This window comes from Rattus norvegicus, chromosome 10 (genome assembly GCF_036323735.1).
Source record: "Rattus norvegicus strain BN/NHsdMcwi chromosome 10, GRCr8, whole genome shotgun sequence".
NCBI classification, from domain to species: domain Eukaryota; kingdom Metazoa; phylum Chordata; class Mammalia; order Rodentia; family Muridae; genus Rattus; species Rattus norvegicus.
This window is the reverse complement of record NC_086028.1, coordinates 1,078,613-1,102,550: the sequence shown is the minus strand read 5'-3', so window position 1 is coordinate 1,102,550 and position 23,938 is coordinate 1,078,613. Positions and strand designations below refer to the sequence as shown.

The 23,938-nt window shown below is 43.0% G+C and overlaps 1 protein-coding gene across 14 annotated transcripts in view; it reads left to right on the top strand.

The window, feature by feature from the left end:
* Nucleotides 1-23,938, top strand: part of Abcc1 (ATP binding cassette subfamily C member 1) — a 140,391-nt gene that overhangs the window by 59,881 nt on the left and 56,572 nt on the right. For 10 of the 14 annotated variants that reach the window (XR_010055129.1, XM_063268401.1, XM_063268399.1 and 7 more), the window contains 7 exons: nucleotides 851-912; nucleotides 1,863-1,994; nucleotides 6,908-7,141; nucleotides 7,666-7,843; nucleotides 9,658-9,819; nucleotides 19,116-19,208; nucleotides 21,617-21,820. Coding sequence is in view for 13 of the 14 variants with exons in the window: in XM_063268401.1 (XP_063124471.1) it covers nucleotides 851-912; nucleotides 1,863-1,994; nucleotides 6,908-7,141; nucleotides 7,666-7,843; nucleotides 9,658-9,819; nucleotides 19,116-19,208; nucleotides 21,617-21,820 (1,065 nt within the window). In the remaining variant the exon portion in view is untranslated. The remainder of the gene's footprint in view (nucleotides 1-850; nucleotides 913-1,862; nucleotides 1,995-6,907; nucleotides 7,142-7,665; nucleotides 7,844-9,657; nucleotides 9,820-19,115; nucleotides 19,209-21,616; nucleotides 21,821-23,938) is intronic. The other 4 variants (XM_063268404.1, XM_063268402.1, XM_063268408.1 and 1 more) reach the window with 2 other exon arrangements.

The following is a 23,938-nucleotide window of genomic DNA, read 5'->3' as shown; positions in this document are numbered from 1 at the left end:
GCCTAGCATGTGCAAGGTCCTGAACTTGATTGCCAGCAATGCAACACAAAAGTATATACCTCTTCATAAAGAGTGCTTGGTGCATAGTAGATGCTTATTAAAAATGTGCTCAATAAGTGGGTTTATAAAGTGGGGAGAAGAATAACACCACCTTGCAAGGTTGAGGTGGGAATGTAGGAAGGGAAAATCCATAGTACTTTATAGTGCCCAGCATATACTAGATGTTGGGATAGAAATCTCTGCTCACGTTCGGACAGACCACACCAAGCCAACATTGTTCCACGTGGAAAGGTTTAATGAGAGAAGAAGCATAGAACAGGCCATGAGCATGTGAAGGGGTGGGGGAAGGGAATGGGGAGAGAAGGAACAAAGGGGAAGAGGGCAAGAGGGCAGGAGCAAGAGGCAAGAGAACAAGAGCAAGAGAAGAGAAGAGAATGAGGGCAAGCAGCCCCTTTTATAGTGAGTCAGGATGCATATTTGGCTGTTGCCAGGTAACTGTGGGGGTGGAACTTAGACAGAATACCGACAGTAGGTGCTCATGAAATACTTGTTGAATGGGTGAATGTTGTGGGGCCAATGTTAACTAAAGATTATGGCGTTGCTATGAAGATGGGTTGATAGTGTGTTGTAGTGTGCTTGCATACAGTAGGTACTCAAGCATTTGTTGGGTGAAGATGGAGGGATGAGCTCTGAGGCTCAGGAGAGCAGTTCATGTGGGATGCAGAGATGTGAGGATGTGGGACATGATCCTTTGTAGGAAGAATGGTCAACTATGCCTAGCTCTCCCAGATGTGGAAAGTTAAGTTTGGATTACCCTTCTCCCCTCTCCCCTGTGTCTTTTGTCTCCTAGAATCCATGTCCAGAATCGAGTGCCTCTTTTCTTTCCAGGATCACTTTTTGGTGGATTACAGGGTAAGGCTGGACTTCCGGATGGGGTAGAGAGTGGGGACATGAATGTAGGGGCTGCATGAGTGCTTCCATGGTGCTCAGCTTCCTTTAACTTCCTCCTGCACTGTCTGCAAGTTATATCTTAAGGTCAATAACTGGCCTTCAATGTTATGAATGCTTGAGTGATTAAGCCACAGGCAGTGAGCACCCTTAGCTTCTGGCATAGGCTTTAGCAGGCATGCCTAGGCTCTAGGCTTGCCTTTTGATGGAAGGGATTTGTAACTATTTAGTATGGCATCCCATCTGGCTTGGTTCCAGGACCCTACAGATACTACACTGATTGATGTTCAGTCTTCATATAAAGCAGAGTAGCACTTGCATTTAACCAGATCTGCCTCATCTTTTGAATCATGTCTAGATGGTGCATGAATAGCTACCATGCTGTACTGCTTAAGGAATGATGACAAGGAAGAAGATATCATGCCCCCCGAAGACAAAACTTTTCCAACACAGATACAAACTGGCAACATTGTAGCAAAGTCATATATGCATGTCATAGGAAACGCATGAGGAAGATACACATCACCACCAACAAACATCTAGAATTTTCATAGGAAGCAGGAAGATCAGAGGTCGAAGGTCAACCTTGGCTACATAGAGAGTTTGGGGCCAATCTGGCCTCCATGAAGCCATGTTTGAAAATAAAATAATTAAATATAAAATTTACAAGTCACATTTGAAAACAGAAATACCTAGATATTTCTTTCTAAATACAGTGTGCACCTGTTTGTCAAGATGTGTCTGTTTTGTTTCCCTAAAAGACCTAGTAGAATTAGCTAATTAATATGCCTTCATGTCCATGTAGTCTCAGATTTTTCTAGTCATGGCTAGACAGCAATAGCAGGTGTGTGAGGGGAGGGCCATAGATTCTTCTTTCAATGCTCATTGTGTCTCCCTTTGTGTTTTGCTTCCAGGATGATGGTGCAGGGCTACCGCCAGCCCCTGAAGAGCAGTGACCTCTGGTCATTGAATAAAGAGGACACGTCAGAAGAAGTGGTACCTGTGCTGGTGAATAACTGGAAGAAGGAATGTGTTAAGTCGAGGAAGTGAGTGTCAAATTTCTGTGTTCTTCCAGGCAGGGCAGACGTAGCCTAGGCTGATCTGTTACCTATCTTTAGCCACCCTGGCTGATTCTGGTTCTGGTTCTAAGGAAACTGCACTCCCTCCCTAGGCTGCAGTTCCTCTTCTCTCAGATGGGGAGTGGAAGTGTTTAACACCATAGGGAGCTCCCAACAGTTCCCTCCTGTACTGTCAGCAAGTTATGTCTTTAGCTCTCCAAAAGGAGAGAGGAGGCTATCTGCCAAGCTGGAGTTGATTCTTCTGGTTACAGTCCTCAGCCTTGCCCTGCTCAGTCAGTCTTTAACTTTTTCCTCTCTGAGCATCTGTTTGGTGTCTTGAATATCCTCTGAATGTTCTTGCTGCGGTTGAATGCTTTTTGTTGAACATGTTAGGCATGGAACTTGAACCCTGGTGTGCCACCTGAGGCCAAGGCCTCAGTGTCCTGGCTGCTTTGGTGCTGAGCTCTGGACCTGGGTTCAGGCATTGGGACAAAGCAGGCAAATGCCTTGCATCTTGGATTGTTTGGTTTTATAGTAAGATCAGAGGGAGTAAAGGGCACAGTGACATAGGGCATTGTTTTAGAAGAATATTCAGGGATTGCTCCTGTAAGAAGGTGGCATACAAAAACATTCACTCAAAGGAGGGAGTGAACCATGTACATACCCTGGGACAAGGCCTTCAAGTTAGAGGGACAACTGAGGCTTGGGCAAATGACTGAGACTATGAGATGTCTTTGCAGGGGCCCTAGACTAGGCTAGAGAGTTACATTGAAGGCATAGTAGGAGGTCAAAGGCAGATTCTATGCAGGGCAGTGGTGTGGTGAGAATTCTGTTCAATGACAACCACTAGTAGTAGTCTCATTTTTAAATATATTTATACTTGTATGTATAAATTGTGAGTGTTCATTGCCATAGCATGTGCATAAGGGAGATCATAGGACAACTTATGGGAGTTGATTTTCACCCTCTACCCTGTGGGTTCAAGACTGAACTCAGGTTGTCAGGGTGGATAGTGGGTGTCTTTACCCATTGAGCCATCTCATTGGCTCTGAGCCTATCTTTGTGTCTGGCCCAGTATGCTGTTGGCTTGTGTACTGGCTGGTTTTGTGTGTCAACTTGACACACATTGGAGTCATTAGAGAGGAAGGAGCCACATTTGGGAAAATCCCTCTTTGAGATCCAGCTGTAAGGTATTTTCTCAATTAATGATCAGTGGAAAAGGGCCCAGCCCATGGTGAGTGGTGCCATCCCTGGTCTGGTGGTTCTGAGTTTTGTAAGAAGGCAAGCTGAGCAAACAATGAGAAGCAAGGTAGTAAGCAGTGCTCCTTCATGGCTTCTCCATCAGCTCCTACCTCCAGGTTCCTTCCCCATTTTGATTTTCTTTCCTGACTCCCTTCAGTGATGAATAGCAATGTGGAAGGAAGTATAAGCCAAATAAACCATTTCATCTCCAACTTGCCTTTTGGTTCTGGTATTATAGCAGTGATGGGAAGCATGACTAAGACAGTTTGTGATAATACTTTGTGGTCTCCTCAGCCTGTGCTCCTCTTATGGTGAGGACATTTTAGTTCGTGTTTCCAGTTGGCATGTATATCAAGTGATTCGGTGGCTGTGAAAAAGAATTTGATAGTGTTTTTGCTTTGTTTTTAAATTAAGTAGTCACTTACTTGTCATTCTGTTCCCAGGCAGATGCCCTAGAGAACTGGAAGCTTAGGTTCTAAAAGGCTTGCCTTGTTTGTGATAGCCCAAGACAGAATCAAATCCAAACGCCTGGTAGAATATAAGTAGAAGTTGGAATTACTGCTCAGAGCTGAGGGAGGAGACACAAAGTTATTATGCTAAGTGAAAAAGTAGACAGATAGTTGTCCTCCTAGTATTTGATGTCCAAAGGGACTTGAACAACACCACTGGAGGATGTACCGGCAATGTCCCAGTATATCTAATTTAAAGAAAACCAGGGCTGGAGAGATGGCTCAGCAATTAAAGTGCCTGACGCTCTTCCAGACTGACTTAAGATTGGTTCCCAGTACTGATCTTGGACAACTCATAGGGCTCCAGGTTTACTCAAGAGTTGATAATCTTGAGAAGAGAGAAGACCTACTGGCCTGCCAGCTCTATCTTGGGGAACTCTGGCTCAAAAAGTTCTTATAGAAGGGGGTTGGTTTCTACATCTAGGCTTGATGGCCATCCTTGTCATCTAGAGGATGTTATCTTCCTGTCAGTTGGCCCATTCTTGAATAAACAATGACCTTGTCTCCTAATTCTTTAGGTAAACATTTTTTTTTTTTAATTAAAGAACAGATGAGCGAGTCCTTAACTCTGCTTTGATCTTATTTAAAGACCACTGGTGTTCCATGTTCTGATAATGAAAAGCATTCTTTTAGGAAGTTTGGGTACCAGAAGTTGTTCCTTTTTGCTCCCTTTCCCTGTCATAGTTGACTGTAATAGCTCATTTGTCAGCCATTGTAAGGTTGTTTTTGTTGTTGTTGTTGTTGCTGGTGGTTTAGAAGTTACAACATTAAGCAAAGGGGGAGCAGAGTAACCTTACCAGGTACAAATTTGTAAAGAATGGCCATCTAAAAATGGGTAGTGTAAAAGAAAATGAAGTAGCTATTAATTGCTCTAAAAGGTATTGGTTTAAAAGAGTGAGGTATGGTCTTCTTCCCATATCTATAGTTTTAGTTACTTGTGATCAAACATGATCTGGAAATATTAAATTTATAATTTCATTACTAAGTTGTAAATTACACATTATTCTTGTTCCATCATATTCTGTGATCGGAGGTGACAAAATTCTTTTGTCTGCTGTGTCCACACTGGGTATACTACTTACCTGCTAGTGGACTGTTCAGCCATGATCTTGGAGACATGGCTCAGGAGGTAAGAGCACTGGCTGTTCTTACAGGGATTCTGAGTTCAATTCCCAGCAACCACATGTTGGCTTGTGACATCTATAATGTGATCTCATGCCCTCTTCTGGCATGTAGGTTTACATGCAGATAGAGCACTCATATACATAAAATAAATTAAAAAACCCAGATTCTTCGTGCAAGTAAGCCTTAAGTGGTAGCCTAAAGTAGTACACAGGCCTCTTGTTGCTTTAATCCACTGTCTCTGAGGATCACAAGAAGGGTGAGGAGAGTAGAAGTTGTTTTGAGAGTAAGAGAACACACTCATATTGTGTCATTTTGCTACAGTATATTATAAGTGTTTCCTTTTTTTAAAAACTGATGTTTGACTTGTAGGTTAAACTTTTATCATAGGTATTTTTAAGAAAACAGAACCAATAGTATTTATGGATAAGAGGGAGTACTTACATGTGAAAGAACACAATTTGTATAAACTTGTGTCTGTAGCTAGGTGACTCCAGGTTAGTATTTTAGTGGTGTGGATGTCTGGTGGGGTAATTGTCTTTATTCAGGACTGTCCTACGTAGGACAGGACAGAACTACAACACTATATAGTAGGATGGTCACTGGGCTGAGTCATTGTGATTCAGGTTTATGAAACAAGTCTGCTTGAAAACTTGTGGAGTCATGCTGGTTTGTTTTGTGGTTGTGGTGGAGGTGGTGGTTATTTTTATTTTGTTTTACCCTTGAGATAAAGTTTTGGCACATAACCCTACCTAGGCTGCTATTTTCTTTCCCTACATAGCTGAGGATGACCTTGAATTTCAAGATTCTCCTGCCTTCATCTGCTAAGTGCTGGGATGTTAAGTATGTGCAAATCTGCTCAGCTAGTTCTTAGCTTCTGCATGTAGCAGTTGGCTCCACTCTAAGTGTATTTCTTTGGAGTTGGAGAGATGACTCCAGGGAGAAGAGGTCATACTGCTAGTGTAGAGGACCAGGGTTCAGCTCCCAGCAGCACATCAGGTAGCTCACAACCACCTGTAACTTTGGTTCCTGGGGATCCAACACTCATTTCTGGCTTTCACAAATACCCGCACTCACAGAGTGCATAAACTCATGTAGGCAGATGCAAACACACATAAATAAAAAGTCTGATTTTTATACATAATGTGGCATCATGGTCCAGCTTGTTCTTTGCATGTGGCTATCAGGTTTCCTATTACTATTTTGGTTTGTTTTGTTTAATTTTAGAGAAGGCCTTCCTCTGTATGTAGCCCAGGGTCATTTTCAACTCTTGTCAGTCCTCCTGCCTTACTTCTCAAGTGCTAAGACTGCAGGCCTGCGCCACTTTGCCTGGCCTATCACCAGTTTTTTACAGAAATCATCTTGTTTCTGGACCTTTAATTGTGGGCCCAGACTGATATCTGTGTGGATTTCTTGTTTCTGTCTTGACATCTGTCAGCTTCATCTTCTCTTTCAGTATGGCTCTAGCTTATCTGGGTCTCTAATTCCCATTTCAGATTTTAGAACTGAGCCATCGTTTTCTGTGATGTGAAGCAGCCAGCCGAGCTTCTGATAGAGCTTGTGAGTCTGTAGAGGTGCTTGGGGCCACCATGCTGCCCTGGCTTTCAGTTACAGTCTCTCAGGACTGTGTGTCTGTAGCTGAGCTTGGGGCTGCTGCTCTGCACCAGGCTCTCATTCTGCACATCTGTATGAGGGAGTTGGGACTTCCACCTTATGTCACTCATTGTTGCCTCCGATTTGTGACTTATTTTTCCCAGCTTCCCCAGCACTGGAACTGCAGTCTTCTTCCACCACACCTGGCTTACTATGAGCCCTGCAAAAGAGGAACTAGCTTTAGTATTCCTACAGCTGTAGCCAGAAGATGGTCCAGGGAGAATCTCAACCCACAGCTCCCAAGTCCAGGGTCATACTCACTGCATTAAGCTTGACTGTATGGTGACATGTCTTGGGTTCTGCTCTTCTTTACTCTATTGACTGTGGGCTGCCTCTGGTAGACTGGATAACTGCTTTACCCTCCTCTCATTATAGGCAGCCTGTACGGATTGTGTATGCCCCTCCCAAAGATCCCACCAAGCCTAAGGGAAGTTCTCAGTTGGATGTGAATGAGGAAGTGGAGGCACTGATTGTCAAGTCATCCCACAAGGACCGGGACCCCTCTCTGTTCAAGGTGTTGTACAAGACCTTTGGGCCCTACTTCCTCATGAGCTTCCTGTACAAGGCCCTTCATGACCTGATGATGTTTGCTGGCCCTGAGATCTTGGAGTAAGAACTCTTGCCTGACTACCTGCTTCCCTGTAACTTCTTGGGTGGTCCTGTCATATGTGGGATCAGGATTGTTACCTACCCCTTACCTTCATCTTCCCTGTCTTTGCTTAGTTACTATCTGAGTTGTAGCCACTTTGATTGCAAGTCACAGAAGCTTCTCGAATCCAAAGTTAGGAGGATATGGGCCTGTCTAGAACAAGGATGCAGGTAGATCTCATGAGTATCTGCAACTGGAAACCAAGAAGGCAGCAAGGGGGCTTCTGCCATCTTTCTGTCACCTTGGTCTCAGTGTGCTCTATTTGATTACCTTTGAGTGATGTGCTGGTGGGGAGACATAACTATCAGTATGGTGAACCCAAGGCAGAGGTCCCTGTTGTAAGAATCTGGTACCTGGCAGTTATATCACCCTATAAGGTAAAGTGTTGTCTGATGGGTGGCTCAGGTGGAAATCACTATGTTGTCTTGCAAGTACTTGCCCTTGCTGTATGTATCACACTCAAATCTCCCTCCCATCCCCACAGATTGATTATCAACTTCGTGAATGACAGGGAGGCCCCTGACTGGCAGGGCTACTTGTACACAGCACTGCTGTTTGTCAGTGCCTGTCTGCAGACACTGGCACTCCACCAGTACTTTCATATCTGCTTCGTCACCGGCATGCGCATCAAGACTGCTGTGGTGGGTGCTGTTTACCGCAAGGTAGGCCAGGCACCACACCTAATCCTGTGACCCCAGAATCCAGGGATAGCTAGGCTGGGGCTCTCCAGGACCTGTGGAGATTTCCAGCCCAGCATCCTCAGCAAAGAAAGGATGGGGGCTGTGGGGAGCGAGCATGGGGCCAAAGATAGACCTCATAAAAGTCTCTTAATAAAATGGCTCTCGGTGGCTCATGCGTGGGATATCAGTGAGTCCACGTGCTACCTGTGTATGGGTAGCAAAGGTTCTTAGACAGCTTGGCACTCTTTGATGAAGTCATGGATAGAAATCCAAGTTCAGAGCCTGGGGAGATGGCTAACTAGGTAAAGCGCAAGCTTGACAACCTGAGTTTCGATCTCCAGGACCAGGTAAGGTTGGCAAGGTAGTGCATGTGTACACAAAATACACTGAGCAGTGAGAAAGGAGAGTCCCTAGAAGCTCCCAAGCCAGGTAGCCTTGGATACAGTAGTGAGGAGACCCTGTCTCAAACAGTTGGGAGGCTAGGACTACACATGTGCACTGTGGATGCATTTGTCTGCATGTACATATTCATACATGTGCATGGTTTTTATTTTTATTTTCTAAAGCAAAGCAGTCTATGTTAAATGTTTTATTTCCACACTGTGGATTTGCCTTCACTTTCACCCACATTTGAACTGAAAGTATGCTGCTTCTTTTTTTTTTTTTAATGTTTTTTTATTAATTGTTATTTCTATAAGTACACATAGCTATCTTCAGACACACCAGAAGAGGGCACCAGGTCTCATTACAGATGGTTGTGAGCCACCATGTGGTTGCTGGGAATTGAACTCAGGACCTGTGGAAGAGTAGTCAGTGCTCTTAACCGCTGAGCCATCTCTCCAGCCCTGAACAGTATGCTTCTTGAGTGGAGGCAGACAAGCTTTGCATTTTTTTATTTCTTTTACCATGCTGGAGGTGCACAGGATTGGCAGGGACTGTCCCACAGAGCTTGGGCCATAGTCCTGCTTTTTGGTTGTCATTGTTGTTAAGTTTTTTTTCCCATAATTTTAATTTTTATTGAAAATAGCTTTTTTTCATACAGTATTTTCTGATCAAGTTTTCTCCATTTTCAGCTCTTTCCAGATCCTTTTCATCTGCTCAAATCCATACTTTCTTTCTCTCATTAGAAAACAGGTACCTTAAAGGGACCTAGTGATCTCCTGGCCCACTCATGTCCTAGCCATAGTGCCATGGTGCTCACAGGCTGGCAAGAGAGGCAGTTCTCCTAGTGCTTCTCATGGCTGATTACACATTGCATTCATCTGTTAGCTCGAGTCCTGGTATGTAGGCAGTACCCAGACCAGGGGGACCTTGAAGTCAAGGTTGTCGTGCTCAGAGGCATAGGGATATTTTAAAGGCCCCTGACACCTCAAGACACTTTAGGTGTCACAGCTTGGGATGAGGGCATTTTCTGGGTAGATGCTAAGGACTGTCTTATAGTCAGTTATGCAGACTGGCCAAACAAAACATGATTTGATTCCTAGTGTCAGGGTAATAAGGTCAAGAACCTTGTGTTAGGATCTGAGGCCAACAGCATGGTCATAACCTTGAGCTGCTTAGAAATCCAGAATCCTAGCTTAAGCACAGACCTGCTGATTAAGAACCCTCATGTGGCATGCCTACATATGAAGTGTACAAGGTCATGGTTTAGAAAGTGCCTGGAAGAACTCAGGGTGGAGAAATGATACGCACTTACTGGACTACTGTCCAGAGTCTTGTCCAGGGTCTGGGGAGAGTCCATGACCCTTTGTCTTCATTTTGTAGGCTCACCTCTTCCTCTCTCCTGAATCCCACAGGCTCTTGTGATCACCAATTCAGCTAGAAAATCGTCCACAGTTGGAGAGATTGTCAACCTCATGTCCGTGGATGCCCAGCGCTTCATGGACTTGGCCACGTATATTAACATGATCTGGTCAGCCCCTCTGCAAGTCACCCTAGCCCTCTACTTCCTGTGGCTGGTGTGTGTTTTCCCTTGGTCGTCTTCTTGTGCAGGCAGGGATGGCCTTGACTAGGCACTGACAGGGAGGGCATGGGTGGGAAAGAATGTATCTTGCATTCATTTACATTTTATTTTCTGGGCTATTTGCTAATTTCTGATATATTTTTTTTTTTTTTTGGATTTCAGCCAGTCATGCCCTCTTGGGTCCACTGGCCAGTTTTGTTTTTTTTTTTTTAAGATTTATTTATTAAGTACACTGTAGCTGTCTTCAGACACACCAGAAAAGGGCATCAGATCTCATTACAGATGGTTGTGAGCCAACATGTGGTTGCTGGGATTTGAACTCAGGACCTCTGGAAGAGCAGCCAGTGCTCTTAACCGCTGAGCCATCTCTCCAGCCCAATTTCTGATAATTTTATTCCTTTTATGTATCATTAGGGATTAGTTTCGTTTTGTGAGTTGGTAGGTGTGCATTGTCATGTCTTTGTCTATGTGGGCTATAGGTGCTCTGTGTGTGTGTGTGTGTGTGTGTGTGTGTGTGTGTGTGTGTGTGTGTGTGTGTGTATGAAGTAGACCTCAGGTGTCCTCAATCTTTCTCTCTCTTACTGAGCCTGGATCTCACTGATTTAGTTAGGGTTGTTGGCCGATGAACTCCAGACTTGGCCCCCCATCCTGCTCCCGCTTCCTGCTCCAGCACTGGAATGACAGATGTACACTGTTACACCTAGCTAGCTTGCTTTCTTTCTTTCTTTCTTTCTTTCTTTCTTTCTTTCTTTCTTTCTTTCTTTCTTTCTTTCTTTCTTTCTTTTCTTTAGAGGTGACAGATGTACACTGTTACACCTAGCTTTATTTTTATTTATTTATTTTCTTTAGAGGTGACAGATGTACACTGTTACACCTAGCTTTATGTATGTATGTATGTATGTATGTATGTATGTATGTATGTATGTATTTATTTATTTATTTTCTTTAGAGGCAAGGTCTCCCTATACAGTCCTTGCTGCCCTGAAACTTGCTGTCCTTAAACTCACAGAGACCCTCCTGTCTATGCCTTCACAGTACTGAGATTACAGACATACATCATTATGATCAGCTGTGTTAGTCTTTCCTTGAAGTATATGGAATTGACATTTTTATGTAAGCCAATTCTGTCCCATTGTCCCATGTCAAATGTGAAACAAACTCATTTGTTAGAACCTAAGTATATTGGGCAGGAGCCTCTTGGTTGTAAGCAATAGAAATCCATCTTAGCCTGGGCAGACAAAAGGAATTGTAGGGGAGTAGTACTCATTCCTAACAATCCGGGATCCCCAGGTATGTATGGATCCTAGAGAACTGCAGCATTTGAACCATTCAGGTTTGCTTTGGTTACTTTTGGCCCCCACTTTCTAAAATTGGCTTCATAATGGCTTGTGTCTTTTTTTTTAAATTCACTCCACACTTTATTTCTGCACTCCTTTTTTTATTGGATAGTTTATGTATTTACATATCAAACATTATCCTCTTTCCTGGTTCCCCCCTCTTCATACCGCTCCCCCTGATCTATGAGGGTGCTCCCACTCCACATCACCACCCTGGCATTCCCCTACACTGGAGAAACGAACCTTCCTTGGATCAAGGGCTTTTCCTGCTATTGATGCTGGACAATGCCATCCTCTGCTGCATATGTGGCTGGAGCCATGGGTCTCTTCATGTGTACTCTTTGGTTGGTGGTTTAGTCCCTGGGAGCTCTGGGGTGGGGGTCTTTGGTGCTGAATATGGGATGGATCCCCAGGTGGGGCAGTCTCTCCATGACCTTTCCTGTAGTCTGCTCCACTGTTTGTTCCTCTCTTCTAAGAATTTTGTTCCCCCTCCGAAGAAGGATTAATGCATCCACAGTTTGGTCTTTCTTCTTCTTGAGCTACCTGTGGTCTGTGAATTATATCTTAGGTATTCCAAGCTTTTGGCTAATATCCTCTTAGATGTGAGTGCATACCATATATTTACTTTTGTGATTGGGTTACTTCACCCAGGATGATATTTTCTAGTTCCATCCATTTGCCTAAGAATTTTATGAAGTCATTGTTTTTAATAGCTGAGTAGTAATCCATTGTGTAGATGTACCACATTTTCTGTATCCATTCCTCTGTAGAAGGATATTTGGGTTCTTTCCAGCTTCTGGCTATTACAAATAAGGCTGTTATGAACATGGAGCATGTGTCTTTGTTATATGTTGGACCTTCCTACTTTTGGATGTATGCCCAGTAGTGGTAGAGCTGGGTCCTCAGGTACCACTATGTCCAATTTTCTGAGGAATCTCCAGACTGATTTCCAGAGTTGTTGTACCAGTTTGCAATCCCATCAACAATGGAGGAGGGTTCTCTTTCTCTACATCCTCACCAGCATCTGTTGTCATCTGAGTTTATTATCTTAGCCATTCTGACTGGGTGTGAGGTGGAATCTCAGGGTTGTTTTGATTTCCATTTCCCTGATGACTAAGGATGTAGAACATTTCTTTAGGTGCTTCTCAGCCATTCAGTATTCCTCAGTTGAGAATTCTTTCTTTAGCTCTGTACCCCATTTTTAAATAGGGTTATTTGGTTCTCTGGAGTCTACCTTCTTGACTTCTTTTTATGAATTAGATACTAGCCCTCTTTCAGATGTAGGATTGGTAAAGATTTTTTCCAATCTGTTGGTTGCCATTTTGTCCTATTGACAGTGTCCTTTGCCTTACAGAAGTTTTGCAATTTTATGAGATGCCATTTGTCAATTCTTGATCTTAGAATATAAGCCATTGGTGTTTTGTTCAGGAAATTTTCCCCTGTGCCTATATATTTGAGACTCTTCCCCACTTTTTCTCCTATTAGTTTCAGTGTATCTGGTTTTATGTGGAGGTCCTTGATCCACTTGGACTTGAGCTTTGTATAATGAAATAAGAATGGACCATTTTGCATTCTTCTACATGCTGACTGCCAGTTGAACAATCACCGTTTGTTGAAAATGCTGTTTTTCCTCCCACTGGATAGTTTTAGCTCCTTTGTCAAAAGATCAAGTGAGCATAGGTGGATTCATTTCTGGGTCTTCAGTTCTATTTCATTGATCTACCTGTCTGTCTCTGTACCAATACCATGCAGTTTTTTTTTTTTTTTTAAATCACAATTGCTCTGTAATACAGCTTGAGGTCAAGGATGGTGATTTCCCCAGAAGTTCTTTTATTGTCAAGGATAGTTTTCCTATCCTGGGTTTTTGTTATTCCAAGTGAATTTGCAAATTTATCTTTCTAACTCTATGAAGACTTGAGTTGGAATTTTTATGGGATTTCATAGAATCTGTAGATTGCTTTAAGCATGATGACTATTTGTACGATAGTAATCCTGCCAGTCCATGAGCATGGGAGGTCTTTCCATCTTCTGAGATCTTCTTCAATTTCTTTCTTCAGAGATTTGAAGTTCTTGTCATACAGATCTTTCACTTGCTTGGTTAGAGTCACACCAAGGTATTTTATATTATTTGTGACTATTGTCAAGGGTGTCATTTCCCTAATTTCTTTCTTAGCCTGTTTATACTTTGAGTTGAGGAAGGCTATTGATTTGTTTGAGTTAATTTTATACCCAGCCACTTTGCTGAGGTTGTTTATCAGGTTAAGTAGTTCTCTGGTGGAACTTTTGGGGTCACTTAAGTATACTGTCATATCATCTGCAAATAGTGATATTTTGACTTCTTCCTTTCTAATTTGCATCCTTTTGACCTCCTTTTGTTGTCTGATTGCTCTGGCTAGGACTTCAAGTACTATATTAAATAGGTAGGGAGAGTGGGCAGCCTTGTCTAGTCTCTGATTTTAGTGGGATTGCTTTCACTTTCTCTCCGTTTAGTTTGATGTTGGCTACTGGTTTGCTTTTATTATGTTTAGGTATGGGCCTTGAATTCCTGATCTTTCTAAGACTTTTATCATGAAGGGGTGTTGAATTTTGTCAAATGCTTTCTCAGCATCTAATGAAATAATCATGTGGTTTTTTTCTTTGAGTTTGTTTATATAGTGGATTACAAGTTGATGTATTTCCATGTATTGAACCATCCATGCATCCCTGGGATGAAGCCTACGAGAATTTTATTGAGTATTTTTGTATTGATATTCCTGAGGGAAATTGATCTAAAGTTCTCTTTCTTTATAGGGTCTTTGTGTGGTTTAGGTATAAGTGTAGTTGTGGCTTCAATGAACTAATTGGGTAAAGTTCTTTTTGTTTCTATTTTGTGGAATAGTTTGAAGAATATTGGTATTAGGTCTTCTTTGAAGGTCTCAGAATTCTGCATTAGACCCATCTGGTCCTGACTGCTTCTATCTCTTTAGGGGTTATGGCGTTGTTTAGATGGTTTACCTGTTCCTGCTTTAACTTTGGTACCTGATATCTGTCTAGAAAATTATCCATTTCTTCCAGATTTTCCAGTTTTGTTGAGTAAATGCTTTTGTAGTAGGATCTGATAATTTTTTTCATTTTCTCACTTTCTGTTTTTATGTCTCCCTTTTCATTTCTGATTTTGTTAATTTGGATACTGTCTCTGTATCTTCTGTCTCGTCTGGCTAAAGGTTTATCTATCTTGTCATTTTTGTTAAAGAACCAGCTCCTGGGTTTGTTGAGTCTTTGTATAGTTATTTTTGTTTCTATTTGATTGATACCAGCTCTGAGTTTGACTATTTTCTGCTGTCTACTTTTCTTGGGTGTATTTGCTTCTTTTTGTTCTAGAACTTTCAGGTGTGCTCTTAAGCTGCTAATGTATGTTGTCTCCAGTTTCTTTTTGGAGGCACTCGGAGCTATGAGTTTTTCTCTTTATACTACTTTCATTGTGTCCCATAAGTTTGGGTATGTTGTGCCTCTATTTTCATTAAATTCTAAGAAGTCTGTAATTTTTTCTTTGTTTCTTTTTTTCCAAGTATCATTGAGTAGAGTGTTGTTCAGCTTCCATGTGTATGTGGGATTTCTTTTGTTTTTGTTGTTCCTGAAGACCGACAGGCCTTAGTCACTTTGTGTTTTCTTTAGCTCTTGTCTGGTACTTTTATGAACAAAAATATAGAGAGCAAATTGCATTCATTGCCTCCATGATCTCTCCTGGTTTACTGTGATTAACCTGCTCAGTCCCATTCCTATCCCTGAACCAATGGCTGTGACCGAGGAAGGAGAAGTCTCTGATTGGCCAGCCAGAGTCATGGTTTCCCTGCCTTGCAAAAGGATGTAAGATTATTTCCAGTGGGCCATTAGTAGTTGCATGATTGGGAAGACAGTGAGTCAGAAAGAAAGGACAGCATATGTCCTCTGCCTTCTTTTTTTCTCTCCTTTCTGAGGATGAACTTGAGGCCCTTTGCATGCTCTGTAAATGCTCTACTACTGAGCTCCTTACCGCAGCAAGAGTGACCCTTCTTACTCCCACTGATGATTCTTACCCTAGGTAGACTACCTTTCTTTTTTCCTTAATCCTTAGGTATGTATATGCACACAGGGGTGTGTGTACATTTACAAGTTTGAGTGTGGACATACTGGCATGAATATCTCTAGAGGCAATGGGACCTGGGAGAATGGAGCCAATAAATGAAGCAGACTGAAGTCTCATGCAATAGCCAACTTCTTTCAGAGCCGCAGACAGTTTATACTCCTCAGGGTTAAGAATGGTCATCTGAGCAAAGTTTTTATGAGTTCAAGTTAGAAGGACAAGCCACAATTGGCAATAACATGTTTTTCCATAGAGGTCTATAAACAATTATTTAAATATTTAATTGAATAACATCAACAAACAATACTGAGTGATCTGAAGTAAGCTCACTCCTTTCTGCTCCACCTGAGAAGAGCACAAGAACACATTCCAAGAACAATTCGTGGGTTGAAGAATCTGAAGTCACAAGACTCTTGCCTTATTTTCTTGGACTATTCTCATAAACCCTCAGAATTCTCATATAAATCAATTCCTGGACCGAGTTCTGACACACTTGGTTAGAGGATAACTTTGAATTTTGGTACTCACCATCTACCTTGTTTGAGACAGGATTTTTCCGATCTTTCAGTGAATGCTCTGCTTGCTGGCTTGCAAGCTTTCAGGATTTTACTAGCTCTACCTTCCTTCACAACTGGAGGTCTCTGGGCTTACAGATGTGCATACATGGGTTCTGGGGATCTTAACTCAGGCCACACACTTGTAGGACATGTGACCCACTGACCCAGCTCCCCAAATATCCTCCCCCTGATATTTGGCCTCATGATCTACTGTTCCCAACACCCATGGATGTTGCTTGTGGACAGATATCCTTGGAGTCTCCATATTTCTGTGGGTGTTGTACCTGATCACACTAGCAAAGTATTTGTTGAATGGAGTTTACATTTAGACTTTAAGAAATTACATTTGTTTGTGTATATGTTTATGTGCCTCAGCTAATATGAAGGTCAGAGAACAACTTGTAAAAGTCAGGTTTCTCCTTCCATCATATGGGACTGGGGTCATCAGGTTTGATGGTGGGCATGCTTGCAGACAAAACATTTAGCCCCTCTTCCCAGCTCTCCTGTGGCAAGCACCCTTCTCACAGAATTCCACTGCCTCACTAGTCCCACTCTTTGTAGAGATAGAGAGGAGTGGCAAGTAAAACCCTTATGATGATGCAGCTGAGAAAGAAAAACATTAGATCCAAGGCCTGGCCCTTGGGGAGCAAACTTAACTACAGCTCCAGCCCCACACAGAACACATAAATAACTCTGTGCAAGTCTTCAGGTGTATCCTGTGGCCTGTACCCTTTCCCAGGAACTGTAGTCCATGTGAAGTGTTGAGAAGCTTCCAGGGCTGTTTGTAAATTATAAAGAAAGAAGGACCTAACTTGGAGGCTGGTCTGGGCTACACAGTAAGATTGTTGTAAAGGTGACTTTTATTTGCCAGATGTAATTGTCATCTTGGAGGCTTACCACCAAATAAGCTTACCCTTTCTAACTCTTTCTGAACTAACTGACAATTTGTTCATCTTCTGGTTCCTTCATGTTATCTGGCTTGTTCTATCTTCATCTGTATCTAAAACTGCTTCTGCACTGAACTCATCCAAACCCAACAGACTCAACTCAGCTCTCTCCCTTTCTATACTGTACCCTCTCTTTTCTGATGTATCCTATCTCTGACTTATTCTGTCAAACCTTTCTCTGATTAGTCTTTACTTCTCAGTTAGACTGCTTCCTTCTACAAACTAACTTTGCTTCCATTGTTAAGGATTAAAGGTGTATACTAAGGGCATGCCTGCATTCCTGATGGATCACATAGATCTAGAAGGTCTTTGGATATGATCTCTTGCCATGAGCAAGCCATATTGTTGGATTAAAATTCCTCTGCAAACTATCTTAAGACCAAAGCAAGATTTCCTTACTCAGACCTGCAACCCTCACAGTCTAGGATGGTGGCTGCTGAGGACCAGGCTCTTACACTCTGGGTCCTCTGACCTTGGGCATACTCTCCCTCTGAAATACTTACTGTAATAGAGTGCATCCTCAGTGTCCCAAATTGTGAACCTTAACCAAATGAACATGTGATTCTCAGGGATACTAAGCAGATATCAAAAATTTGCTATAAAACTTTTATTTTCCAATATTATGTGAGAAAGCAGTAATTTGGCTGGAAAGATGGATGGCTCTGCCCCAGGGATTAGGAATGCTTGATGCTCTCCCAGAGAATTCAAGCTTGGTTCCCAGCACAATTTTCAGACAGCACATAGTTGCTAGTAACTCTCTCCAGGGGATCTGAGTCCTTCTTCTGGCCTCTGCTGGCCAGCATATGTTCTCATGTGGCATATAAAATGCAGACACATGTATACAGTGCATTTTTTAAAAAGCACTAAGCATGACATAATACATTAAAAATTTTACAGTCTACAAAATTCTTGCCAGGTAAGCGCAAAGGCCTAAGTTTGATCCTCTAGGACTCCCCTAACCCCTCACCCCCCGAAATAAACAAAACCCAAATTCAGAAATTCTCTATTGTAAGAGATGTGGCAAATGAGACAGAGAAAGGCAGATTTCTAGGGCTCACTGACTTCTCAGTCTAGCCAAACCAGCCATAGAGAGAGACCCTGTCTCATAAAACAAGGCAGATGGTATCTTGAGGAGTGACTCACTCAGCCCCTCACACCCCTACACCCCTGTATACTGCACCCCATGAACATTCAACCTGTGTATTGCAACTCCCACACATACACACTTGTGTATCATACCCTGCCAAACAAGCACAAGTTCATATGCAAATGATTACAACAAACATTTACAAAATGTATTTGATCATATAATGTTCTGCCAGCCTATGCTGGGAGTGTCTTGAAGTGTATGACATATACTATGTCAGGGTCCCTAGAGCTATGCCAGGCTTGACGGTTCTGTGGTAGAACAGTAGAATCAGAACTGATTATAGAAAACCATCAGAGATGCTAGGGAGATGGCTTAATCTACAAAAGGCCTGCTGTGCAAACATGATGACCTGAGACCCAGCAACACATCTGTAATCCCAGTATTGAAAGGAGGGGCAGAGAGCTCATTGTCTGGCTAGTTTCAACCAAATCAGTGAGCTCCAGGTTCATCAGACTATCTGTCCTGTCTCAAGAAAAGAGATGAAAAATTACTGAGGAAGACATCAAAGTCAACCTCTGGGCTGTGTGTGTGTGCGTGTGCGTGCATGTGCATGTGCGTATACATGTGTATGTATATGCGTATCTATCATACATGTGTACACACACACACACACACACAATCAGAAAGGATAAGGCACAGATGGAAAGGCAGACAGCAACAGGATTGAGTCTCTAGCAAGTCAATCTCACAGTTGTGAAGCTGGGGGAGATGGGTGTTTTAGCTCATTTGTATGTGCGCCTTGCCTGGCAAATATAAAAAGACTATCCTTCTAGAAGGAAGGAGGCTGGATACAAGCCACACTGTTGGTGCCAGCTGATGTAAGTAACAGTGACCAGCCAAAGTTGTCACTTTTCCAGCCTTGCAGATAAGTAAGTCATTAGGCTGGAGGTTAACCAGCCAGTACCTTGGGGCCTTTCTAAGATATCAGAGGTTAAGTTTGCATAGCTTACCTGGTTCTCAAGAGTTTGGAAAATGCTGTGGACAATGTAGGAATATGCTTTCCTGTGTCTTCTTAGCAGGGTTGGGAAGATTCAACTCTGAAAACTCTTGATGCCCCATCTTTGGATGGTAAAAGGAACAATTGATTGACAGCACGCTTGCTTGGTAGAGTCTGCCTGAAGTATACAGTTCACACTAGATTATGTGCGTGGCAGGGCTCTTCTGTTTGCTGAGTGACTTGTCACTGGCTTTTTCTTAGAACCTGGGCCCTTCTGTGCTGGCTGGGGTGGCTGTTATGATCCTCATGGTGCCCTTCAATGCTGTGATGGCCATGAAGACCAAGACTTACCAGGTAGGATGTCCAACTCCATGAGACTTCATTCTGAGCCCTGGCCTGGGTCTTTCCAGGTGAGGGTCGCCCAGTTTCCTGATGCTTGGGCCTAGGATAGACAGCCTAATCTATTATAGGTGTCATAATACAGGGATACTGCTTCCCTCAGTGGCCTTCAAATGTCTGCAAGTTTGCCAAAGGACAGCCATTGCTAGTACCCTAGAGTTGGTCTGAGCAGGCAGAGACTCTATCACAGTAGCTGGGAACAAACCTCCCTCCCTCCCTCTCTTCCTTTTAGTAATTTTTCATATCACTGTGCTTTCAAGAGTTAAATAATGGGGCAGGCCTGATGCCCAGGTGAGCAACACTGCTCACCATGAGAAAATATCTGGGTTCTACCATTCCCAAACAAAATTAGTAGCACCTTCCCCTTTTTTTCCTCATGCTGGTCACTTATTTTATTTAATTATTCATTTTTATTTCACGTGCATTGGTGTTTTGCCTGAATGTATGTTTATGTGAAGGTGTTAGGTTTCCTGAAGCTGGAGTTACAGGCAGTTATGAGCTGCCATCTGGGTGCTGGGAATTGAACCTGGGTCCTTCGAGCCGCTCTGCAGCCTTTTATTGGTCACTTACTATGTGCTGTGCTGATCTATTGGTGACTGTCTTGTGTTGACTATTTTGAGAAACACTTTGTTTTATAAAAGTGGTTTAACATAGTAAGTGCTTTTCTATTATAGCAATTTTACACCACACAAGACTGTAGTTTGAAGGAGTGGTGTCTTGTGTCCTACCTTCTTGGCCACTGTGAACACATTGGATTCTTCTAGTAATTTCTTGCCTGCCTGCCTGCCTGCTGCCTTCCTGCCTTCCATCTTGTAACCTATGCTGGACTCACTTTGAGTCTTCTTGCCCCAAACTGAGTATTACAGGCTTGCACCACCATGCTTGCATTTACCTCTAGAACGTTCCACATACAATTTTAATCTCTAACTAACTGTATAATTAGGCTTGTTATGAAATGATGTACTTTTTATTTTAAGTTTTAAAAGTTTTTTCTCGGGGGTTGGGGATTTAGCTCAGTGGTAGAGCGCTTGCCTACCAAGCGCAAGGCCCTGGGTTCGGTCCCCAGCTCCGAAGAAAAAAAAAAGTTTTTTCTCCCTTTCATTGAAAATAGATTTTTTTCTTCCCTCACATAATACATCCTGATATGGTTTCTCCTCTCTCTACTTTTTCCAGTTCCTTCTCACCTCCTCTCCCATTCGATCCACTTCCTTTCTTTCTCTCATTAGGGAACAAATAGGCTTCTAAGGAAATATAATGATAAAGATATTAATATATTATAATGAAAAGATAAAAAAAGTAACACTTTAGAATTGAAAAACAATAGAAGGAAAAGAGCCCAGAAATAGAGACCTCCGTGTTCACACTTAGGAGTCCCATTAAAGCATTCAAGTGATAATTTTTGCCGTGAGTTTTTACCCAGTTGGTGTTTGCAGAGGTGAATGCTCTTTATGGATCGTGGGCTCCTCACAGCCCACATTTTCCATCTTCCATGATTCTCTGCCCCATTATTTGGTGTTTGCTGTCCTTGGCTGCACTGATGGGCCCAGATGACTAATTGATGGGGTCGGGTAGAGAGTGGTTGTGTAGGCTGATGTCATGGAGCAGGCCAGCCAACAGGTTTGGGATATGAAGTAGGCGTCCCTGAGTGGTTTACCTCCAAAAATGTCCTTACCTGTTTTGTTCTCAGGTTTAGTTTAGTTGCTTGTGGCTCCCCAGTATGTAACCCAGGACTAGTGATGCCACTGACCTGGCTGAGCAGGGAATGGCTATGTACGAAATGCTTAGAAAGTTGTCTGCCAAGGGTGATGTGCCAGATGGTTTTAAAATATTTAACAACTGTATGTCTTTGTTGTAGTTGGTCAGGACCAGTGCCAGCCGGACCTGGCACATTTTAATGTCTTAATGACCAGGGAGTGGCTAGAAATCAGTTACGAGAAAAAGAAAAATAGCATATGTGTTGGTACACTCTTGTCAGTCTCACAGCTAGGAAGCTGAGGCACGAGAACTAGGGTTCAAGGCCAGCCTGGGCTTAGAGTAAAACCCTATAAAGAAGAGAGAGCTAGAGGTGGGGAGAAACAGGAGGAAGGAAGGGAAGAAAAGAAGGAAGGACAAGAAAAAACAAGGGAGGAATAATCTGTTTTTTTTTCCTGTTTGCATCAGCAGCATAAGGTGGCGTCTTATCTCTGAATGCCTGCAAGGTTTGTCTCACCTTTATCCCTCTGCTCTGAGTTGGTCTCTCAGTCGATTCCAACCTGATTTGAAGCAGCTTCAGCATTTATAATGGTTAAATCTCTTGCCATGGTCTGGGAACTGACACTGTGGCTCCCTCGGGTCCAGGACACTGATCTCCCCTCCTCCTGTAGGTGGCACACATGAAGAGCAAAGACAACCGAATCAAGCTGATGAACGAGATCCTCAATGGGATCAAAGTACTCAAATTGTACGCCTGGGAGCTGGCTTTCCAGGACAAAGTTATGAACATCAGGCAGGAGGAGCTGAAGGTGCTGAAGAAATCCGCCTACCTGGCGGCTGTGGGCACATTCACATGGGTTTGCACACCTTTCCTGGTGAGTCCAGCAATGACGGTGGTTCTTAATGTCTTCTTGGGGTTTTAACCTAAATATTTGTAAAATTTTAAAACCAAGCTTCTGTATTTGTGTGCCTGTGTATAGAGATATGAGTGCTCTAGCACACATACAGAAGCTAGAGGACAACCAGAATTCTCTCCTTCCACTGTGGGCTCCAGGGCTTTAACTCAGCTTGTTAGTCTTGGCAACAAGGGCCTTTGCCATTACGCCAGCACCTAACTCTTCCCCAAAGGCTGCTAGTTCAGGGCTGGGGTTTCCCTCAGGAGCACAGCATTTGCTAAAGTATAATGTCCTGGGTTCCATCCCTGTCACCATGAAGCTAACCAAACAAAAGATGGCCATTTGAGCAAGGTCTTCTCCATCACTTCCTCTCCCAGGCTGATGCCCTCAGCCCACTTTAATTGCACCCTTGGCAGCTCCATGTGGCAGGTCTAGCCAGCCAACTGTTGCAGAATGCAGAACTTTCCATTCTTCATTGAAAAAGTCTTACAAGAAAGCATATTAGAACTGCCTATGTGATCTGGTCATTACCATGAGCAACAGGGTACTAAGTGATAGCCTTGGACCCTCTGAGGAACAGGGACAGGCTGTCCACAGACTCCCCCCTGCCCCAGAGCTGACATTTCAGACACAGGCAATAAACAAAACTATAATTTTGGAATGTATCTGGCAATGGACACACGGTCTTAGGCCACTGAAGATGGGCCTTAATAAAATGTTCTAGGCTGTTATTGAACATGATGGCCTTCAAAGATCCTATTTCTTTGTCTCCATTCCAAAACTAGAAATTACTGGAGAGAAGGATTCTGAACCTCTGAAATTGTCCCTCACATTATGACTGCATTGGGTATATGTCACGTTTTTAATTGCTGTCACAAAAATCTCAGACAGAGGCTACATAATGGAGGAGGACTTGGCTTTGATCACAGCTAACAGTTCACTGTGCTTGTACAGTACACTGAGAGCTTTCAGCATGGCTTTCTTCCATTTTGGCTGATCAGGAAGCAAGGGCAGGCTATATTTTGGAAGGCTTATGCTAGACGCCAGTGTCTGCTAGCTAAGCCTGGTGTCCCAAAGGTCCCATGTTCACAGGGTACCAGTTGGAAGGCAGGGGTCCCAACACAGGGGCCTGTGGAGGGGTTCACCCTGGAATCACAGTAGCTGGAAAGGCTGAAAACACTGGACTCCCAGGACAGTCTGCTGAGCCTTTTGGCAAGGAACAGTTGGAGCCAGTTGTTAGTGGGGACCTGGGCACTGCCAAAGTACCCAGCTTCTGCCTACATTAGGAGAAAATATGTGGTCTGTGCAACCTCCTGCTGGCGGGTTCCTGGCTTCAAGGGTGGGTGATAATTCACCTACAGTGATAGAAGACAGGTGTGGCATACAGAGATGCATTGCCTCTTATTCTGACGTCAGAGCCTACATGTTTATCACTTGGTGCTGTTTTCTAAGCCACTGTTTTGCACGCTCTTTGGTGATCTGTAAGCTGCTTGCCTCTTATTTGGCCTGGATTCCTTCTGGAGAGTAATTTCCAGCCCCTGGGGTAGTGACTGGTATGTGACACTCTGGTGATCAGAGTTTGGCCTGCTGTGTCAGTTCCCAGAGCAAAGGGGCCTTAGCATAGCAATATCTACATGGTACCTACGTATAGGTAGGAGAAGTCTGACTCCATCTGGGATCTGAGGACCTGAAAGAATAGGGCAGAGTATAGTCTAAAGGAAACAACCTTACTTCAGTTTCAGTGTACTTTTATTTATACTGGAATGTAGCACAGAGATCAGTGATCTTAGGAAGGTTGCTTGGATCACATGACCAGAAAAACATGTAAATAAATGCTAATAAGTACTTGCTAAATATTAACAGACAGAACAGCCCTTTTCCAGAACTTTCTCAAGACAAACCAATCTAAACACAATTGCTTGGCATGTACCATAGTGTGTGCATATCTGGTAAACAAAAGCAAGGCATAAAGCCATATCCAGATTCATGGTACACCGACCAGATTGGGTTCTATAACTACGTTCTGACATCCAACAAAAAAAAACCTGTCATATAAATTGAATGTTAATGTTTGTCACGGGAGGCATAGAATCATGT